Raw genomic sequence first — 23175 nt, forward strand, 5'->3', positions numbered from 1 at the left:
CACCAGCTCGGTGTCATTACTATGTCCGGCTGACAGGGGGCGCTAATGTGTAGCGTCGAGTCCAGTGCAGTAACAACAGGTAAATCAAACTCCATATTTTAGCCCCACCCCTTCTATAGACAGAACTGATGGTCAGGCGTATGTAGCCCCGCCCACCTGCTGAATGAGGTGCCTTGTAGCTCCTCCCCCAGCGCTCTGCTGCCCTCTGCTGGTTGGCCGGTGCGGAACTCGCGGCCTGTTCGTTGCTCTCCGCTCATTGCCCCGGTCCTGTGTACGGTACCGGTCGGTGCTTTCTGCAGCCCTGGCGACTCCTGCGTGGCAGCGGCAGCGTCTGTCCGGATGGCGGCGGCGCTCAGTGAGTGCGGGGGCCGGGGAGGAGGGAATGTTGTGGCGGCGGGTGCCGGCTCCTTTGTGTGTATCGTCCGTCACAGACACGTTATTCCATTCATAACCCAGAGCGGCTGCAGTGTGCCCTGGTGACGGCTCATTACCAAGAGTGTGGCATCTCCTGTACTACTACCCCCAGTGTGGCATCTCCTGTACTACTACCCCTAGTGTGGCATCTCCTGTACTACTACTACCCCTAGTGTGGCATCTCCTGTACTACTACCCCCAGTGTGGCATCTCCTGTACTACTACTACCCCCAGTGTGGCATCTCCTGTACTACTACTACCCCCAGTGTGGCATCTCCTGTACTACTACCCCCAGTGTGGCATCTCCTGTACTACTACTACCCCCAGTGTGGCATCTCCTGTACTACTACCCCCAGTGTGGCATCTCCTGTACTACTACCCCCAGTGTGGCATCTCCTGTACTACTACTACCCCCAGTGTGGCATCTCCTGTACTACTACCCCCAGTGTGGCATCTCCTGTACTACTACCCCCAGTGTGGCATCTCCTGTACTACTACCCCCAGTGTGGCATCTCCTGTACTACTACTACCCCTAGTGTGGCATCTCCTGTACTACTACCCCTAGTGTGGCATCTCCTGTACTACTACCCCCAGTGTGGCATCTCCTGTACTACTACCCCCAGTGTGGCATCTCCTGTACTACTACCCCCAGTGTGGCATCTCCTGTACTACTACCCCCAGTGTGGCATCTCCTGTACTACTACCCCCAGTGTGGCATCTCCTGTACTACTACCCCTAGTGTGGCATCTCCTGTACTACTACCCCCAGTGTGGCATCTCCTGTACTACTACCCCTAGTGTGGCATCTCCTGTACTACTACTACCCCTAGTGTGGCATCTCCTGTACTACTACCCCCAGTGTGGCATCTCCTGTACTACTACTACCCCCAGTGTGGCATCTCCTGTACTACTACTACCCCAGTGTGGCATCTCCTGTACTACTACCCCCAGTGTGGCATCTCCTGTACTACTACTACCCCCAGTGTGGCATCTCCTGTACTACTACCCCCAGTGTGGCATCTCCTGTACTACTACCCCCAGTGTGGCATCTCCTGTACTACTACTACCCCCAGTGTGGCATCTCCTGTACTACTACCCCCAGTGTGGCATCTCCTGTACTACTACCCCCAGTGTGGCATCTCCTGTACTACTACCCCCAGTGTGGCATCTCCTGTACTACTACTACCCCTAGTGTGGCATCTCCTGTACTACTACCCCTAGTGTGGCATCTCCTGTACTACTACCCCCAGTGTGGCATCTCCTGTACTACTACCCCCAGTGTGGCATCTCCTGTACTACTACCCCCAGTGTGGCATCTCCTGTACTACTACCCCCAGTGTGGCATCTCCTGTACTACTACCCCCAGTGTGGCATCTCCTGTACTACTACCCCTAGTGTGGCATCTCCTGTACTACTACCCCCAGTGTGGCATCTCCTGTACTACTACCCCCAGTGTGGCATCTCCTGTACTACTACCCCTAGTGTGGCATCTCCTGTACTACTACCCCCAGTGTGGCATCTCCTGTACTACTACCCCCAGTGTGGCATCTCCTGTACTACTACCCCCAGTGTGGCATCTCCTGTACTACTACCCCTAGTGTGGCATCTCCTGTACTACTACCCCCAGTGTGGCATCTCCTGTACTACTACCCCCAGTGTGGCATCTCCTGTACTACTACCCCCAGTGTGGCATCTCCTGTACTACTACCCCTAGTGTGGCATCTCCTGTACTACTACCCCCAGTGTGGCATCTCCTGTACTACTACCCCCAGTGTGGCATCTCCTGTACTACTACCCCTAGTGTGGCATCTCCTGTACTACTACCCCCAGTGTGGCATCTCCTGTACTACTACCCCCAGTGTGGCATCTCCTGTACTACTACCCCCAGTGTGGCATCTCCTGTACTACTACCCCCAGTGTGGCATCTCCTGTACTACTACCCCCAGTGTGGCATCTCCTGTACTACTACCCCCAGTGTGGCATCTCCTGTACTACTACCCCTAGTGTGGCATCTCCTGTACTACTACCCCCAGTGTGGCATCTCCTGTACTACTACCCCCAGTGTGGCATCTCCTGTACTACTACCCCTAGTGTGGCATCTCCTGTACTACTACCCCCAGTGTGGCATCTCCTGTACTACTACCCCCAGTGTGGCATCTCCTGTACTACTACCCCTAGTGTGGCATCTCCTGTACTACTACCCCCAGTGTGGCATCTCCTGTACTACTACCCCCAGTGTGGCATCTCCTGTACTACTACCCCTAGTGTGGCATCTCCTGTACTACTACCCCCATTGTGGCATCTCCTGTACTACTACCCCCAGTGTGGCATCTCCTGTACTACTACTACCCCCAGTGTGGCATCTCCTGTACTACTACCCCCAGTGTGGCATCTCCTGTACTACTACCCCCAGTGTGGCATCTCCTGTACTACTACCCCCAGTGTGGCATCTCCTGTACTACTACTACCCCCAGTGTGGCATCTCCTGTACTACTACCCCCAGTGTGGCATCTCCTGTACTACTACCCCCAGTGTGGCATCTCCTGTACTACTACTACCCCCAGTGTGGCATCTCCTGTACTACTACCCCCAGTGTGGCATCTCCTGTACTACTACCCCCAGTGTGGCATCTCCTGTACTACTACCCCCAGTGTGGCATCTCCTGTACTACTACCCCTAGTGTGGCATCTCCTGTACTACTACCCCCATTGTGGCATCTCCTGTACTACTACCCCCAGTGTGGCATCTCCTGTACTACTACCCCCATTGTGGCATCTCCTGTACTACTACCCCCAGTGTGGCATCTCCTGTACTACTACCCCCAGTGTGGCATCTCCTGTACTACTACCCCCATTGTGGCATCTCCTGTACTACTACCCCCAGTGTGGCATCTCCTGTACTACTACCCCCAGTGTGGCATCTCCTGTACTACTACCCCCAGTGTGGCATCTCCTGTACTACTACCCCCAGTGTGGCATCTCCTGTACTACTACCCCTAGTGTGGCATCTCCTGTACTACTACCCCCATTGTGGCATCTCCTGTACTACTACCCCCAGTGTGGCATCTCCTGTACTACTACCCCCATTGTGGCATCTCCTGTACTACTACCCCCAGTGTGGCACCTCCTGTACTACTACCCCCAGTGTGGCATCTCCTGTACTACTACCCCCATTGTGGCATCTCCTGTACTACTACCCCCAGTGTGGCATCTCCTGTACTACTACCCCCAGTGTGGCATCTCCTGTACTACTACCCCCAGTGTGGCATCTCCTGTACTACTACCCCCAGTGTGGCATCTCCTGTACTACTACCCCTAGTGTGGCATCTCCTGTACTACTACCCCTAGTGTGGCATCTCCTGTACTACTACCCCTAGTGTGGCATCTCCTGTACTACTACCCCCAGTGTGGCATCTCCTGTACTACTACCCCTAGTGTGGCATCTCCTGTACTACTACTACCCCTAGTGTGGCATCTCCTGTACTACTACCCCCAGTGTGGCATCTCCTGTACTACTACTACCCCCAGTGTGGCATCTCCTGTACTACTACCCCCAGTGTGGCATCTCCTGTACTACTACCTCCAGTGTGGCATCTCCTGTACTACTACCCCCAGTGTGGCATCTCCTGTACTACTACCCCCAGTGTGGCATCTCCTGTACTACTACCCCCAGTGTGGCATCTCCTGTACTACTACCCCCAGTGTGGCATCTCCTGTACTACTACCCCCAGTGTGGCATCTCCTGTACTACTACCCCCAGTGTGGCATCTCCTGTACTACTACTACCCCTAGTGTGGCATCTCCTGTACTACTACTACCCCCAGTGTGGCATCTCCTGTACTACTACCCCCATTGTGGCATCTCCTGTACTACTACCCCCAGTGTGGCATCTCCTGTACTACTACCCCCAGTGTGGCATCTCCTGTACTACTACCCCTAGTGTGGCATCTCCTGTACTACTACCCCCAGTGTGGCATCTCCTGTACTACTACCCCCAGTGTGGCATCTCCTGTACTACTACCCCCAGTGTGGCATCTCCTGTACTACTACCCCCAGTGTGGCATCTCCTGTACTACTACCCCCATTGTGGCATCTCCTGTACTACTACCCCCAGTGTGGCATCTCCTGTACTACTACCCCCATTGTGGCATCTCCTGTACTACTACCCCTAGTGTGGCATCTCCTGTACTACTACCCCTAGTGTGGCATCTCCTGTACTACTACCCCCAGTGTGGCATCTCCTGTACTACTACTACCCCCCATTGTGGCATCTCCTGTACTACTACCCCCATTGTGGCATCTCCTGTACTACTACCCCTAGTGTGGCATCTCCTGTACTACTACTACCCCCATTGTGGCATCTCCTGTACTACTACTACCCCCAGTGTGGCATCTCCTGTACTACTATCCCCAGTGTGGCATCTCCTGTACTACTACTACCCCCAGTGTGGCATCTCCTGTACTACTATCCCCAGTGTGGCATCTCCTGTACTACTACTACCCCAGTGTGGCATCTCCTGTACTACTACCCCCAGTGTGGCATCTCCTGTACTACTACTACCCCCAGTGTGGCATCTCCTGTACTACTACTACCCCCAGTGTGGCATCTCCTGTACTACTACTACTACCCCAGTGTGGCATCTCCTGTACTACTACTACCCCCAGTGTGGCATCTCCTGTACTACTACTACCCCCAGTGTGGCATCTCCTGTACTACTACTACCCCCAGTGTGGCATCTCCTGTACTACTACTACTACCCCAGTGTGGCATCTCCTGTACTACTACCCCCAGTGTGGCATCTCCTGTACTACTACCCCCAGTGTGGCATCTCCTGTACTACTACCCCTAGTGTGGCATCTCCTGTACTACTACCCCCAGTGTGGCATCTCCTGTACTACTACCCCCAGTGTGGCATCTCCTGTACTACTACCCCCAGTGTGGCATCTCCTGTACTACTACCCCCAGTGTGGCATCTCCTGTACTACTACCCCCATTGTGGCATCTCCTGTACTACTACCCCCAGTGTGGCATCTCCTGTACTACTACCCCCATTGTGGCATCTCCTGTACTACTACCCCTAGTGTGGCATCTCCTGTACTACTACCCCTAGTGTGGCATCTCCTGTACTACTACCCCCAGTGTGGCATCTCCTGTACTACTACTACCCCCCATTGTGGCATCTCCTGTACTACTACCCCCATTGTGGCATCTCCTGTACTACTACCCCTAGTGTGGCATCTCCTGTACTACTACTACCCCCATTGTGGCATCTCCTGTACTACTACTACCCCCAGTGTGGCATCTCCTGTACTACTATCCCCAGTGTGGCATCTCCTGTACTACTACTACCCCCAGTGTGGCATCTCCTGTACTACTATCCCCAGTGTGGCATCTCCTGTACTACTACTACCCCAGTGTGGCATCTCCTGTACTACTACCCCCAGTGTGGCATCTCCTGTACTACTACTACCCCCAGTGTGGCATCTCCTGTACTACTACTACCCCCAGTGTGGCATCTCCTGTACTACTACTACTACCCCCAGTGTGGCATCTCCTGTACTACTACTACCCCCAGTGTGGCATCTCCTGTACTACTACTACCCCCAGTGTGACATCTCCTGTACTACTACTACCCCCAGTGTGGCATCTCCTGTACTACTACTACCCCCAGTGTGGCATCTCCTGTACTACTACTACCCCCAGTGTGGCATCTCCTGTACTACTTCTACCCCCAGTGTGGCATCTCCTGTACTACTACTACCCCCAGTGTGGCATCTCCTGTACTACTACTACTACCCCCAGTGTGGCATCTCCTGTACTACTACTACCCCCAGTGTGGCATCTCCTGTACTACTACTACCCCCAGTGTGGCATCTCCTGTACTACTACCCCCAGTGTGGCATCTCCTGTACTACTACTACCCCCAGTGTGGCATCTCCTGTACTACTACTACCCCCAGTGTGACATCTCCTGTACTACTACTACCCCCAGTGTGGCATCTCCTGTACTACTACTACCCCCAGTGTGGCATCTCCTGTACTACTACTACCCCCAGTGTGGCATCTCCTGTACTACTTCTACCCCCAGTGTGGCATCTCCTGTACTACTTCTACCCCCAGTGTGGCATCTCCTGTACTACTACTACTACTCCCAGTGTGGCATCTCCTGTACTACTACTACCCCCAGTGTGGCATCTCCTGTACTATACTACCCCCAGTGTGGCATCTCCTGTACTACTACTACCCCCAGTGTGGCATCTCCTGTACTACTACTACCCCCAGTGTGGCATCTCCTGTACTACTTCTACCCCCAGTGTGGCATCTCCTGTACTACTTCTACCCCCAGTGTGGCATCTCCTGTACTACTACTACTACTCCCAGTGTGGCATCTCCTGTACTACTACTACCCCCAGTGTGGCATCTCCTGTACTACTACTACCCCCAGTGTGGCATCTCCTGTACTACTACTACCCCCAGTGTGGCATCTCCTGTACTACTACTACCCCCAGTGTGGCATCTCCTGTTTTAGGACGGGCAGTGCGTTCTCCATGAGAGTAATGTCCGCTAATCAGTGGGATTGCCCTGTAGCTCATGGTGCAATATACTGAGCGCTGTACTGCGGGGGCTGACAGTATAATAACAGCACTCTCTCCCTCTTTTGCTCTCTCCCCCTCTTTCTCGCTCTCTCCCCCTCTTTTGCTCTCTCCCCCTCTTTTGCTCTCTCCCCCTCTTTTGCTCTCTCCCCCTCTTTCTCGCTCTCTCCCCCTCTTTCTCGCTCTCTCCCCCTCTTTCTCGCTCTCTCCCCCTCTTTTGCTCTCTCCCCCTCTTTTGCTCTCTCCCCCTCTTTTGCTCTCTCCCCCTCTTTTGCTCTCTCCCCCTCTTTTGCTCTCTCCCCCTCTTTTGCTCTCTCCCCCTCTTTTGCTCTCTCCCCCTCTTTTGCTCTCTCCCCCTCTTTTGCTCTCTCCCCCTCTTTTGCTCTCTCCCCCTCTTTTGCTCTCTCCCCCTCTTTTGCTCTCTCCCCCTCTTTTGCTCTCTCCCCCTCTTTTGCTCTCTCCCCCTCTTTTGCTCTCTCCCCCTCTTTCGCTCTCTCCCCCTCTTTCTCGCTCTCTCCCCCTCTTTCTCGCTCTCTCCCCCTCTTTCTCGCTCTCTCCCCCTCTTTCTCGCTCTCTCCCCCTCTTTCTCGCTCTCTCCCCCTCTTTCTCGCTCTCTCCCCCTCTTTCTCGCTCTCTCCCCCTCTTTCTCGCTCTCTCCCCCTCTTTCTCGCTCTCTCCCCCTCTTTCTCGCTCTCTCCCCCTCTTTCTCGCTCTCTCCCCCTCTTTCTCGCTCTCTCCCCCTCTTTCTCGCTCTCTCCCCCTCTTTCTCGCTCTCTCCCCCTCTTTTGCTCTCTCCCCCTCTTTTGCTCTCTCCCCCTCTTTTGCTCTCTCCCCCTCTTTTGCTCTCTCCCCCTCTTTTGCTCTCTCCCCCTCTTTTGCTCTCTCCCCCTCTTTTGCTCTCTCCCCCTCTTTTGCTCTCTCCCCCTCTTTTGCTCTCTCCCCCTCTTTTGCTCTCTCCCCCTTTCACGCTCTCTCCCCCTCTTTCTCGCTCTCTCCCCCTCTTTCTCGCTCTCTCCCCCTCTTTCTCGCTCTCTCCCCCTCTTTCTCGCTCTCTCCCCCTCTTTCTCGCTCTCTCCCCCTCTTTCTCGCTCTCTCCCCCTCTTTCTCGCTCTCTCCCCCTCTTTCTCGCTCTCTCCCCCTCTTTCTCGCTCTCTCCCCCTCTTTCTCGCTCTCTCCCCCTCTTTCTCGCTCTCTCCCCCTCTTTTGCTCTCTCCCCCTCTTTTGCTCTCTCCCCCTCTTTTGCTCTCTCCCCCTCTTTTGCTCTCTCCCCCTCTTTTGCTCTCTCCCCCTCTTTTGCTCTCTCCCCCTCTTTTGCTCTCTCCCCCTCTTTTGCTCTCTCCCCCTCTTTTGCTCTCTCCCCCTCTTTTGCTCTCTCCCCCTTTCTCGCTCTCTCCCCCTTTCACGCTCTCTCCCCCTCTTTCTCGCTCTCTCCCCCTCTTTCTCGCTCTCTCCCCCTCTTTCTCGCTCTCTCCCCCTCTTTCTCGCTCTCTCCCCCTCTTTCTCGCTCTCTCCCCCTCTTTCTCGCTCTCTCCCCCTCTTTCTCGCTCTCTCCCCCTCTTTCTCGCTCTCTCCCCCTCTTTCTCGCTCTCTCCCCCTCTTTCTCGCTCTCTCCCCCTCTTTCTCGCTCTCTCCCCCTCTTTCTCGCTCTCTCCCCCTCTTTCTCGCTCTCTCCCCCTCTTTCTCGCTCACTCCCCCTCTTTCTCGCTCTCTCCCCCTCTTTCTCGCTCTCTCCCCCTTTCTCGCTCTCTCCCCCTCTTTCTCGCTCTCTCCCCCTCTTTCTCGCTCTCTCCCCCTCTTTCTCGCTCTCTCCCCCTCTTTCTCGCTCTCTCCCCCTCTTTTGCTCTCTCCCCCTCTTTTGCTCTCTCCCCCTCTTTTGCTCTCTCCCCCTCTTTTGTTCTCTCCCCCTCTTTCTCGCTCTCTCCCCCTCTTTCTCGCTCTCTCCCCCTCTTTCTCGCTCTCTCCCCCTCTTTCTCGCTCTCTCCCCCTCTTTCTCGCTCTCTCCCCCTCTTTCTCGCTCTCTCCCCCTCTTTCTCGCTCTCTCCCCCTCTTTCTCGCTCTCTCCCCCTCTTTCTCGCTCTCTCCCCCTCTTTCTCGCTCTCTCCCCCTCTTTCTCGCTCTCTCCCCCTCTTTCTCGCTCTCTCCCCCTCTTTCTCGCTCTCTCCCCCTCTTTCTCGCTCTCTCCCCCCTCTTTCTCGCTCTCTCCCCCTCTTTCTCGCTCTCTCCCCCTCTTTCTCGCTCTCTCCCCCTCTTTCTCGCTCTCTCCCCCTCTTTCTCGCTCTCTCCCCCTCTTTCTCGCTCTCTCCCCCTCTTTCTCGCTCTCTCCCCCTCTTTCTCGCTCTCTCCCCCTCTTTCTCGCTCTCTCCCCCTCTTTCTCGCTCTCTTACAGCAGGTACTGTTTTTTTTTTCTGTGCAATTAGGTGTTCAGACCACAGAACAATGTCAGGAGCATCTGATGCCTCCTGTGTGCCCGGGCTACAGTAGTAGACCGGAAGATTGAGTCCTCAGCATGGCCTATGGTGTCAGGGGCTCCGCGAGTGGTTACATGGGCTCTGCCAGTGGTGTCAGGGGCTCTGCCAGTAACCGCTGATGCCCCTGTTGGCTGAACGCTTGTCTGTCCGATGGTGATGTCTCTGCCCTCCATCTCTCTGAGATTTCTGGTGCTGCCAGAGGGAGGTGAGCCCCAGAGATGCCTGGCCCACATGCCCTGAGCATTACAGAGCAGCCCCCCGCACACATTCTCTGCTGGGGAGAGCCTGTGCCCCCCATACTCATTGCTTAATATTGAATAGCTGGTAAGGATATTGACTGGTTCGATCGACTTTGTTTCGTTGGTGCGTACACTATTGGACGGGCACATTCCGATTATGTTGTGACTCCCTTGACCCTCTTCAGTTGCCATCAGGAAGCCATGTACTGGCCACATCAGTAGGCTACAATTTGGCAGGAAAGATGCTAATCATGCCTCATCCTGTGATGTGCCCGATCAGTGGATCCGTCTATGCCAGGTGTTCCCTTTGACAGAATAATAATAATAATAATAATTTTTATTTATATAGCGCCAACATATTCCGCAGCGAATAATGTCTAGAAACCTTTTTTTTGTCCTTTAAATACTTTGTACAGTTTATATTTTCTATATAAAGGAAAGTATCCCATGACGTACTTATCAAGGTGTTGTCTGACACAGAAGAATCATTTTGCTTTTTTAGGCTAATATATATATTAACCCCAAATCCCTAAAATTTGGGATACTGCGTTAGATGTAAAGAAAACACGAATGTAATCATTTGGAAATGTCTTAGGCTGCCGTCATACTAGCAGTATGTGGTCAGTATTTTACATCAGTATTTGTAAGCCAAAACAAGGAGTGGAACAATCAGAGGAAAAGTATAATAGAAACATACGCACCAGTTCTGTATTTATCACCCACTCCTGGTTTTGGCTACAAATACTGATGTAAAATACTGACCAAGTACTGCTAGTATGACGGCAGCCTTATAGTTATGTTTTATTCACAACAGAACATAGGACACAGATCCGAAAATGCAGCGGTGCAGGGGCGCGATATCGGGAGCGAGGGTGTAATGACCCCCTCAACACTATGGCCAGCTCACTGCACACACAGCCTGTCCCCAGCACTATGACTGTCAGCTCACTGCACACACAGCCTGTCCCCAGCACTATGACTGTCAGCTCACTGCACACAGCCTGTCCCCGACACTATGACTGTCAGCTCACTGCACACACAGCCTGTCCCCGCCACTATGACTGTCAGCTCACTGCACACACAGCCTGTCCCCGCCACTATGACTGTCAGCTCACTGCACACAGCCTGTCTGTCACCGGCACTATGACTGTCAGTTCACTGCACACACAGCCTGTCCCCAGCACTATGACTGTCAGCTCTCTGTACACACAGCCTGTCCCCGGCACTATGACTGTCAGCTCACTGCACACACAGCCTGTCCCCAGCACTATGACTGTCAGCTCACTGCACACACAGCCTGTCCCCGACACTGACTGTCAGCTCACTGCACACAGCCTGTCCCCGGCACTATGACTGTCAGCTCACTGCACACAGCCTGTCTGTCCCCGTCACTATGACTGTCCGCTCACTGCACACTCAGCCTGTCCCCAGCACTATGACTGTCAGCTCACTGCACACACAGCCTGTCCCCGACACTGACTGTCAGCTCACTGCACACACAGCCTGTCCCCGGCACTATGACTGTCAGCTCACTGCACACAGCCTGTCTGTCCCCGGCACTATGACTGTCAGTTCACTGCACACACAGCCTGTCCCCGGCACTATGACTGTCAGCTCACTGCACAGACAGCCTGTCCCCGTCACTATGACTGTCCGCTCACTGCACACTCAGCCTGTCCCCAGCACTATGACTGTCAGCTCACTGCACACACAGCCTGTACCCGACACTGACTGTCAGCTCACTGCACACAGCCTGTCTGTCCCCGTCACTATGAATGTCCGCTCACTGCACACACAGCCTGTCCCCGTCACTATGACTGTCAGCTCACTGCACACACAGCCTGTCCCCGTCACTATGACTGTCAGCTCACTGCACACACAGCCTGTCCCCAGCACTATGACTGTCAGCTCACTGCACACACAGCCTGTCCCCAGCACTATGACTGTCAGCTCACTGCACACACAGCCTGTCCCCAGCACTATGACTGTCGGCTCACTGCACACACAGCCTGTCTGTCATATGTCTGAACAATTTTCCATTTTGCCTCAGTTCATTGTAATTAAGCTTTGGCCCAGAGAAGACGGCAGTGTTTCTGGATTGTGTTGCTATATGGCGGTTTCTTTCATTTGCCCTTTTGAATTGCTCTGTGTTCACAGATGGATTTTTGGAAGTATTCCTGGGCACATGCAGTGATGTACGCAACCGAGTCATGTCTGGTTTTCATGCAGTGCTGCCTGAGGGCCTAAAGATCAGAAGTTTCCAATATTCACTGCTGTCCTTGTCCCTTGTTCACAAGGATTTCTCCAGAATCTCTGAATCTTTTGATGATATTCTATGTGTAGATAGTGGGATAATTAAAGTCTTCACGTTGAGAAACCGTTTTTAGATGCACTTATCACAGATTGGTGACCTCCGACCATCTTTGCTTCTGAGAGACTCTGCCTCTCTAAGATGCTCTTTTTATACACAGTCACGTGACTGTTTTTCACTACTATCACTTACTATTTTTTACTTGTTTTGCCTGCCCGACTTCTTAAACTCCTGTTCCTGACATTGATTTTGAAACGTTCAATTCCTGATCCGTGTCCTATGTTCTGTTGTGAATAAAATATGGTTATAGGAGATTTCCAAGTCATTACATTCTTGTTTTCTTTACATAGTATCCCAGCTTTTTTGGAATTGTTTGTATATGTATAAAAATATATATATTTTTTCATGGTTCGCTTCTTATGTCATGTTTGCACCACTTTGTTTGACCCGTTCACTAACCTTCCATATTACTGTGTTTTATGTGACAGGACAATATTGAAGCAATGAGCTCTAAGAGGCGCAGAGCCACGTCCCCGTCCAGCAGTGTCAGCGGTGGGGACTTTGATGATTCCCCACATACTACAAGCACCCCAAACTCTGGCCGGAAGCGGAGGAGACTTGCCAACGTGTCAAATGTAGATCCGGTAAGATTCTACTAAGGCACGAAGATGAGCAATCAGTATGGTATATAAGACTAACTGTCCCTTACGTTTGTGTCCTTAGGTCGCCGTGTGCCAAGAGCTCTACAACACAGTCCGGGACTACAAAGATGATCAGGGTCGTATTCTGTGCGAGCTTTTTATTAGAGCACCAAAACGCAGGTAATGAACTTTATTAGATGGTTCTAAATTGTTTTAGATGTTTGGGGGTCTTATTTTTTTGTTTTCTAGGTAAGTCACTGATGGCGGGCTCAGTGTTTGTTATAGCCCCAACTACCGTATACTAATTAAAGGGACTTTAATCTTGATGGCCTATTCTTTGGATAGGCCATCAATATCAGATTGTTTTCTGTCCCACTCCAGGCATCCCTGCTGATTAAAGGGAGTAATCACCAGGCATATCCCATACTAATCAGGCCCAGCACCTGTAAGTCCTATGTGACAGCATTCTAGAGTGCTGTCTGTATGTCCCCAATGCGCTCTCCATAAAACAAAAAATAGCTTTTATTCCACCCGCAAACGGCGCAGTCCTGTCCGATAGGCGTCTCTGGTCTTGATCCGGCACATCCTCTCTTCTTGCTTCGTGTGGCTTGCGCATCCTAGTACATCCACACAGTGTCCTTGGCATCACACAAAGTATTGTAGCGCGCATGCGCCAACACTCTATGGCCTTTCCCCGCATATGTGCATTACAGTACTTTGCTCTGCCCTTGGCCCAAAACCCGTGATCCTAATTATAACCCATAAACAAAAAAGTTTCAGACTAAACCCTTTATAGTTTTTGACTGTTCCCATACGGAGGAGGTTTCAGAGTTTGCCATGTATAATAGGTGCTTTATTTTTCTATAAAAAATGCCTTTTCAGCACTTCTAGAGATAAATATTGACTACTTATGACTTTATGAAGATTTGTCTTCTGCATTAAGTGAAACGTGATCTTGCCGACAGGAACCAGCCAGATTATTACAACATTATCTCGCAGCCCATTGACTTGATGAAAATCCAGCAGAAGTTAAAGATGGACGAGTATGACGACGTCGGCCTGCTGACGGCAGATTTCCAGTTACTCTTCCAGAATGCAAAGACCTATTACAAGGTGCGTGTCATGCAGTGATTCCCACCCAATAGCTCGCTACGTGCGGCTTTGAGTCCTCTAACATGGCCGTATACACTCGGCTGGCATTCAGTCAGTGAACTTAGTGATTGGCTGCTGCGCTGCCGACTTGATGTCAGCACCGGGAGCAATGGCGGAGACTTGACGGTGGACCCGGGGAAGGTGGTTACAACTCCAGTTTTTTTTCTAGAACTAACTGCAGCAAGGGTAGAAATTAATTGAAATGACACAACCTCTTGAAAGATGCATGTGGCTCAGAAAATGCAAAAGTTTGTGAACCTCCGGTGTAAAGGATGAAGATTGTGTCCTAATGTTGCCCAAAGAAGTTTATTTATTGTAGGCCACTAGTATCAGATCGGTGGGGGTTCTATTCTTGACACCCTCTTCTTTAATCAACTTTTTAAAGGGGTCACAATGCTGTGGTGAGCACGGCTGCCTCTTAGTTGTTTCCATTTCAGTGAATGGTGAAACGTCAGACATATGGTGGCAGTTGTGCTGGGAATTGCAGATTTCTCCCATTTAAGTGAATGAGAGTTGCCTGAGCGACAAAATGAGGAAAGGGAAGCCATTCACATCGTTTTGCTGACATCCTCCGTGCGTGTATGACGCATGTTGTGTGCAAGAGTATGGAGCTTGCTCAGGAGCTGATCCCGCACCATACCCGGCAGATGCTGGCTGTGTTATACTGCCAGTAGCTGCCTTTTTAGGGTGCTTTCACACTGCGCTCAGGCACCTGTTAGTGGGTCCCGTCGGGCCTTGCATAGGCACCTGTTAGTGGGTCCCGTCGGGCCTTGCATGTGAACCCCCCGCAAAATGAGATTTGCGCATATGCGCAGACGGGGCACCTTAGACTATAATGGTGACGGCAGTGAACTTGAGCTCTGTTGTGCATAAGTTTTTGGTGTGTATGCCTACTGGAGATGGACACCCACATGTGGCCATCTACTGACACTCGGATGTCTCCAGTAGGCCTACACGCCAGAAGATAATGCACGACAGAGCCCACGTTCACTATTGGCACCATTATAGTTTTTGACCCTGTCATCGCATACGCCCGAATCCTTTTAATGTGGGGGGGGGTCCAGACGTAAGTCCTGACAGCACGAGCGAATGGGTACCTGAGCACAGTGTGAAAGCCCCCTAACAGCAGCAATTGGAGCCAAGTTCTGATCACTGCTGTTAATCCCTTAAATGCTGCTGTCAAACTCTGACAGCAGCATCTTGGGCACGTGCTGGTTCGTCATTCCATAGTTTACCCCACAACGAGATCAGTCAGGGGGTGCCTATCGTATCATACGCCTTTAAAGGCCAGCCACAGTTTGTTCTCCATACGAGACCATGATTTTCTCTATACTGATCTAATGCTGTAAATAGAAGAAGAAATCAGACAATTACAGGTATAAGTCCCCCTTAGGTGACTTTAAAATAAAAAAAAAATCTGAATCGCTCCCTTTTTCGCCGTTAAAAATGATATATCAAATTTAAAAAAATACTTGATAAATCGATCTTTACAATTGAGGTTTTATCAAAATCTAAGATTATTCAACCCATGTGCTAAAGACTGCAAGGCTAAAAAAAACCCCAAAAGAACAATAATATAGGATTGACGTTTTTGGGTCACCACATCCCAGCAAAAAGTGCAATTAAAGTGATTAAAAACAATGTATTTACTCCAAAATGCTATCACTAAAACCATCATCTTGGACCGCAGAAAAAAGTCACCTCACTCAATCAATAAAAAAAATAAAGTATTTATTTTTAATATTTTTTTCACAACTAAAGTATAAAAAATATAATCATTAGTTTGGTAATCTCATTAGTCACACTGAGCTGGAGGATCATTTTTTTTCACACAATGAACACCGTAGAAATAAAATCTAAAAAACTACTTCGTTCTGTTGCAACTTCACCATACTTTGGATTTTTTTGTCATGCTTTACAGCACGTTGTGAATGGTGTCATTCAAATCTACCACTCGTAGGTGTGATTACTTTTGCAAGCCACAGTAAAACAAAGGTAATGGAGCATTATGAGTCTTTCCCTATCACACTGACTTTTTCTCTGCGTCCTACCAGTTTGATGCTCCAGAATACAAAGCTGCGTGTAAGCTGTGGGACCTTTACCTGCGTACACGGAATGAGTTTGTTCAGAAGGGCGACTGTGAAGAGGACGACGACGATGATGACGAGGATACGCTGGACACTTCCACGGCGGAAGCAGAGGTTAGTTGGCAGCGTGTGTTATGTGCATGAGTGCACAATTCATTAAGTTCGTAATTGTATATGACAGTCTTAAAGGGGTTATCCACTACTCGGGCAACCCCTTCTCAATCTGTACGTTTCCCTCTTATAAATAACACCTATACTCGCCTCCGGTGGCTGTCCCAGGGATTGTGTCACATATCTTAAGCAAAGTAAGAAGCTGGCTCAGGAGCTGATCCTGCTTCATACGAGGCAGATGCCGGCTGTGCTACATAGCCGGCATCTGCCTGTAACTACAGCGACAAGAGTGTTCTGCAGTTTATTCACTGAAATACAGCTGACAGCTTCATTTAAGCTTCACCATCCATTACTGGTTCATACGTGGTCACTGGCTTCCATGAGCGATCGTTGACACCAGGACCTGATGAAGGCCCCCGTAACAGCCAGGTTACTTCCCCTATGAAGCTCGGCCACAGGCTTCTTATGGGATAAGTGCGATTTTTGCTACATTGTGCAATACTAAGGTTATACTCTGTACAGCAATGCCAGGTTCAAATCCCTTATGTAACAAAAAGTTGACCTATACATTTTTGTTTTCTTTTTAGAGTATTGTTTGTGGGAGGGACGTTCACTTTTATGGTTCCATTTTTTTTTTATATATTTTTTTTATTATTTTAAGTGCACCAAGAAAAAAAAATAAAGTAGTAGTAAATTTTTTTTTTTTTAGCTGCAATTTTTTAAATTTTCTTATTTATTTATTTTTTTTCCTTTTAGACGTCTCAGAATTATTTAAGGCCAATCTTGGAACAGTTGCTGGAATCTGTAACCTCTGCTGCAGATCCTAATGGCAGGTTGATAAGTGAGCTGTTTCAGAAAGTTCCTTCTAAAGTGGTAAGTGATGTGATGTGACGGGAATATGCTCTGCCCGCACCGATAGTATTCATGAACATGGCTGTTAGGAAATACCTGCATGTGTTGACTCGAACATATTATTCGAGCATGCAGAAGACACTCGATTAGCACCGCGCATGCTCAGATAACACTTTATCCCAGCATGTTCGGTCATCAGTAATGACTACTAATAATTTACAAGCCCGTTTACAGTTTCTTTGGCAAGGAATTACATTGTACCCGTAAAAAATATAGATGCTGTACGGATGTTCTGTATGGGATCTGTTTTTTTTTTTGTGCACTCATGGACTTTAATGGGCAAATCTGATCCGATACATGGAAGGAGCTAGTGCATATTTCAGCAGATTCAGCCCGTAAAACACCATTGCTCATCTGCACTGCCCAATTGGAAAACTTTGGTCAGGGTCCCGTCTAGTTTTTCATGGACAGCACTCGAACTGAAAATATGCTGCTTGTACGGTGAAAGAGTTTTCCGCCAAATTAAAGATGTTGTCCAGTGCTATATCATTGATGACCAATCCTTAGGTCATCAATGTCTAATCAGCCAGGGTCCGATATCCAGCACCCTCGCTGATTAGCTGTTGGCGGCGGCGCCCCCGGACGGGAATGATCAACCGCAGAGCTTCTGCGTCTTCTGATAGTGGGCGCCGCTGGGTACTGCACATTTATATTATTATTATTCATTTATATAGCGCCATTTATTCCATGGCACTTTACATGTGAAAAGGGGGCAAATATAGACAAATACAATTAAACGTGAGAAAAAAGGCATACAGGTTGTGGTGAAATATGTGTATATATATATATATCTATATGTGTGTAGTGACATATGTCTAGGGTTATATGTGTGACTAGTGATAATGTAACATCTGTCCTGAAGGCAAGTCGCACCTAGGTGTTAATAGGTACTTCCTTGGGACTAGTAGAAATTCTGTCTCCATATCTCACCAGGAGGTCTAGCTAGAGCCAAGAAGAAGGTAACATTTGACACCTCTTAGGTCTTGGAGGGGAGATGCTAATTGCGGCCTGAGGTGATCTATTCCTGAGAACTTTTCACAAGTGTCTCAAAAGAGAAAATAATATATTTATTAGTAGAGCGGCCGTGGCCAATCAAAGAGCCCGCAATTATGATTTTAACCTGAGGGGCCGGTTTAGAAACCTGACCTCAGACCAAAGTTATAAATTTAGGCTGCCGACAGAGAATTGTGTTCACATGTGAGGGCAGCCTGAGAAGCTGATGTGTTCCACCAACTCCATTCACCCCCCTCAGGAAGCAGAAAGCAACTACCAGTTAGATAATTTCTGTAAGTTTTCTCCTGTTTATTTTGATACTGTTTTGCATAAGTTGTATGTCTTTTTATTATCATATTTTATACCTTTTTTATTGTAAGCACTGACCCTTTTGTTATTAAAGTATAAAACTTTAACAAGTTGAACCTTGAATGTTCTAAAAGAATCCATAGCCTAAGGTGTGTGAGCCTTATGAGTGATAGACATATTTTTATTAGCATTACTATTTCTGGGACTCATCGCCCGTGTATTCGGTGAGTGGTGGCAGCGCGTATGAGCGGGTGTGTGGCCTGGGTCGGTGTGTGATTTATGCTCCCATTACAGCATGGGACAGAGGTTGAATACTGGACTGAGAGTGGGGAGATAGATTAACCTTTGGAGGCACAACCCCAAGTCACGTGTGAGAGCAGGCACGTGACAAATTAGTGACACCACGGAGTAGGGATCCGTGACACAGGTAAATAAGGAGGGAGGACCCTGCCCGCGAGGGCTCATAGTCTGCAGGGGATGGGTGAGGATACACTAGGAGAGGGTAGAGCTGGTCATGTGACGGTTCATTAGGTTGAGGATCACTGCAGGCTCTAGGCTTGTCGGAAGAGGTGAGTCTTCAGGTTATTTTTGAAGGTTTCTATGGTAGGCGAGAGTCTGATGTGTTGGGGTAGAGAGTTCCAGAGTACGGGGGAAGCACGGGAGAAGTCTTGTATGCGGTTTTGGGAAGAAGTGATGAGAGGGGAGTAGAGAAGGAGATCTTGAGAGGATCAGAGGTTGCGTGCAGGTAAGTACCGGGAGACCATGTCACAGATGTATGGAGGAGACAGGTTGTGGATGGCTTTGTATGTAATAGTAAGGGTTTTGAACTGGAGTCTCTGGGCGATAGGAAGCCAGTGAAGAGCTTGGCATAGGGGAAAGGCTGGGGAATAGTGGGGAGACAGGTAGATTAGTCGGGCAGCAGAGTGTAGGATGGATTGGAGTTGTGCCAGAGTGCTATAGGGAAGGCCAGAGAGTAGAAGATTGCAGTTGTCGAGGCGGGAGATAATAAGGGCATGCACTAGTGTTTTTGTGGTGTCGCGGTCAAGGAATGCGCGGATCCGGGAGATATTTTTGAGTTTGCGACGGCAGGAGGAGGCAAGGGCTTGGATATGTGGCTTGAAAGAGAGGGTAGAGTCGAGGATCACCCCAAGGCACTGGGCGTGTTGGACTGGGGAAAGTGAGCGGTAGAGTGAGGTGGGGGAAAGATGATGAATTCTGTTTTGTCCATGTTCAGTTTTAGAAAGCGAGCAGAAAAGAAAGCTGAGATAGCAGACAGACATTAGATCTTCGTGTCATCAGCGTAGAGATGATACTGCATACCGTGGGATTTTATGAGCTGTCCTAGGCCGAAGGTGTAGATGGAGAAGAGTAGGGGTCCCAGAACTGAGTCTTGACGAACTCCGACAGACAAGGGGCGGAGTGAGGAGGTGGTGTGGGAGAGGGAGACACTGAATGTTCGGTCTGTCAAATATGACGAGATCCAGGATAGGGCCAAGTCTGTGATGCCAAGAAATGGGAGAATCTGTAGCAGGAGGGAGTGGTCCACAGTGTCAATGGCAGAAGACAGGTCCAGGAGAAGGATGACAGAGTAGTGTAATCGACACTTAGCGGTTAGAAGGTCGTTGGTCACTTTAGTTAGGGCAGTTTCAGTTGAGTGATGGGGTCGGAAGCCAGATTTTAACCGGTCAAAGAGGGAGCAGGAGGAGAGGTGGGAGGACAGTTCAAGATGGACGTTGTTCCAGAAATTTTGAGGCATAATGGAGAAGAGATATCGGGCAATAGCTGGACACAGAGGATGGGTCAAGGGAGGGCTTTTTGAGTGTGATCTTGGCATGTTTGAAGGATGAGGGGAAGGCACCTGTTGTGAGTGATAGGTTGAAGAGGTGTGTTAGTGTTGGGATGAAGACTGTGGCGAGGTTAGGGATGAGGTGGGACGGGAGCGGGTCGAGCGTTCAGGTGGTGAGGTGTGATCTTGACAGGAGGGTGGAGAGCTGATCTGCCATGGTGGAGAAGCTGGTTTTGGAGGAACAGGGTTGAGCAGCTAAGAGGGGCATTGTGGGCCAAACCTTTCTCTGATCGTATCGATCTTCTGTTTAAAGAAGGAGGCAAAGTCTTCAGCAGAAATGAGAGAGGAGGGAGGAGGTGCGGATGAATAGGGAGCGGATGTACAGTACCCACCTGCAGCCACTACCAGGGGACAGAGAGAAGCTCCAAAATTGAGCACTTCGGGCCGACACTGAGAACTGCTGATCGAAGGGGTGCTAGGAGTCGGACCCCGACCGATCAGACTTTGATGTATGTTTTATAGTGGCCTGCCAGGTACTGCAACTCAAATGCTGCTGGGCTGCAGAATTAGGCACCAGTACTGTAAAATGTACACAGCTCTGCCCAGCAACCATTGCCAGGGGATTGTTTGTAGTCAGATCCCCAGCAATCTGTTACTCTAAGGAAGAACCATCAATTTTATATCCTAAAAAACACCTTCAACACCAAGACAAGACCAGCTTTTTTAAAAACAAACAAAATGATGTTAATTGTTTGGAGACCTGTTTACCGATTGATCATTATTTTCCATTTGTATTTTTCAGCATTACCCGGACTACTACGCTATAATAAAAGATCCGATTGATCTGAAAACCATTTCCCAAAGGATCCAGGTGTGTACACTGAGCGTTTAGCAGACTGTTGCCTCAGTCGGGGCTTATTCTAAAGGAGAATGACTCGTTGCTTCTTTTCATTTGCAGTCGGGTCATTATAAAAATGTAAACGCCATAGCCAAGGATATTGATCTCCTAGCAAAGAACGCCAAGACCTATAATGAGCCAGGGTCCCAAGTCTTCAAGGTGAGTACATTATTCTGCTTTGTCTATTTTCTGCACTAAAATAAGTTTGTTTGTTTTCCAGATGACTTGTAGTTCTCAGGTTTTTTAATTTTACTTTCTCCTACGCCTCATTGGGGGACACAGGACCATGGGTGTTATGCTGCTGCCACTCGGAGGACACTAAGTTAACACATAAAGAATAGCTTCTCCCCTGCAGTATACACCCTCCTGCTGGCTCTCAGTGAACCAGTTCTTGCTTAGTGTCTGTAGGAGGCACTTGGGTCTGCTTTCAGACCCCACCGTTTTTATTTTCATTTTTTATTTTTATTCTATTTTTTCCCTTAATGGAGCGAATGGGGGCGACTGATCCTTTCTAGGTTCCGATCTCCCCCGAATCATTAACAGGCAAGTATGTGGAGCGTTCCTTCCGTATCCTTTCCTGCAACGTTGGATGCCAGGCCTGAGCTCACCTTACGGGCGACTGTTCCTTCGTGTTACGATCTCCCCCTCCATAGTAGGCGACCACATGGAGTAGCCCTCCATCTACCTCTCCTGGAGCCATGTGCATAGCCAGACATGATGTTTATGGCGTCCGTGCAGCCCCCCACTGCATCACCACTGATATAGCGGATGACGCAAGGCGGCAGAAGCTCTCCAACCCCTCCCTGATTATGGCGACGGTGGATTGAGCACCGGCCCACCACATCTACCATGAGTACACTGCGGGGGCCAAGGCGCTGGGGGGTCCTGGTCCACGGGGTATGGAAGGTCCGCACCTCTGACAGGGCATAAAGCCCGGGTCTGTGGGTGGTCAGCAGTGCGGCATTTCTAAGGAGGAGCGCGGCTGAGTGATGGCACTAATAGCGGTCGCGAGGCCGCAACCGCCAGTTTTAGTTTTTGGCCACGCCCACCGGCAATTACCTCCGCTCATCTTTTCTAGCGCTTCTAGTTCCCTGAGAAGCGCTCTCACAGATCTCTGCGGCCATCTTGGGACACCCACAGCGCCGATGCCGCAGCGCTGCTCCAGCTCTCCTAATCACAGCCTTCAGGACCATACATTACGGACCTTCCCTGGGGACTCAAGACACAGGACCTGGGTAAGCTGCAGAAACATAGCTTAAGCCTTCCCCTGCTAGTAAGCGCTCTCCTCAAGGCTACACTGTCTCAATCAAAGCCTCACAAAAAGTCTGGGAAAACCCACACTGTATTCTTCGCTGCATGTACCTCTTGTAAGGTCTCATTACCCTGGGGTCACAATACTGCATTGTGCACAGCTTGTGAACGGGTGACTGTTCAGGAACCACCTGTTACTGATACCGAACCTAGTGAGCCTGGTCCCCCTGAGTGGGCTACCTCCCTTACCCGGTCTATGGCATCCCTGGCAAAAGCGTTAGAATCGTTCCGAGACCCCTCCTCTATCCAAGGCACTCTTACAGATGACGCTTCCGATCGTCAAAACCCCTCGTACTCTAGGGGTGGTACCTTGCCAAAGGGCTCTCGCTCTTCCAGGAAAAGGACTCCTGTCATATCCCCAGACCATCACCGGTTTTCGGGTTCTGAGAGCTCCATTTCTCGTTCCCCTTCCATTAGGGCTAGTAGAGAACCTGTTTCAGAGGTCGATTCTGACACGTCCCTAGATCAGGAATTTCATCACGATCAGGAGACTCTCGACTCTGACTCAGTGAATAAGGCTTTGAAACTAGAGGAGGAACCTTTATCTAAAACGGATCATGCCGTGTCCTTTAAGAGGACTAAACGAGCTCATAGAGTATTTGCCTCTCATCCCGAATTTAAGGAAATCGTTGAATCTCACAGGATCCATCCAGATAAACAATTCACAGGGCAGAAGCCTATGGAATCAAAATATCCCTTTGCTTAGGATCAAAGAAAAGATTGGTCGCATTCTCCCCAGGTAGGTCCTCCGGTATCACGCCTGGCTACTAAATCTATTTTATCCTCTTCAGAGGGCGCCTCTATTAAAAACCCAACCGATCGTCAGATCAACAATATGGCGCGTTCAGCCTTTGAAGCCTCGGCAGCCGCACTCTTCCCATCTTTTGCCGCTATGTGGGTGGCTAAGGCTATGACCCACTGGGCTGAGGTCTTGTCTGCAGCGGTGCTGGAT

The 23175-nt window shown here is 50.0% G+C and overlaps 1 protein-coding gene across 8 annotated transcripts in view; it reads left to right on the forward strand.

The window, feature by feature from the left end:
- The first annotated feature begins 197 nt into the window (after positions 1–197).
- Positions 198–23175, forward strand: part of PBRM1 (polybromo 1) — a 127006-nt gene continuing 104028 nt past the window's right edge. For 7 of the 8 annotated variants that reach the window (XM_069736830.1, XM_069736832.1, XM_069736829.1 and 4 more), the window contains exons 1-8: positions 199–355; positions 12512–12667; positions 12747–12844; positions 13630–13777; positions 15871–16017; positions 16771–16887; positions 20817–20885; positions 20973–21071. In XM_069736830.1, the coding sequence (XP_069592931.1) occupies positions 12527–12667; positions 12747–12844; positions 13630–13777; positions 15871–16017; positions 16771–16887; positions 20817–20885; positions 20973–21071 (819 nt within the window). In that variant the 5' untranslated portion in view covers positions 199–355; positions 12512–12526. Of the gene's footprint in view, positions 356–12511; positions 12668–12746; positions 12845–13629; positions 13778–15870; positions 16018–16770; positions 16888–20816; positions 20886–20972; positions 21072–23175 lie in introns of all 8 variants that reach the window. The other variant, XM_069736835.1, reaches the window with a different exon arrangement.

This window comes from Ranitomeya imitator, chromosome 8, assembly GCF_032444005.1.
Source record: "Ranitomeya imitator isolate aRanImi1 chromosome 8, aRanImi1.pri, whole genome shotgun sequence".
NCBI lineage: Eukaryota > Metazoa > Chordata > Amphibia > Anura > Dendrobatidae > Ranitomeya > Ranitomeya imitator.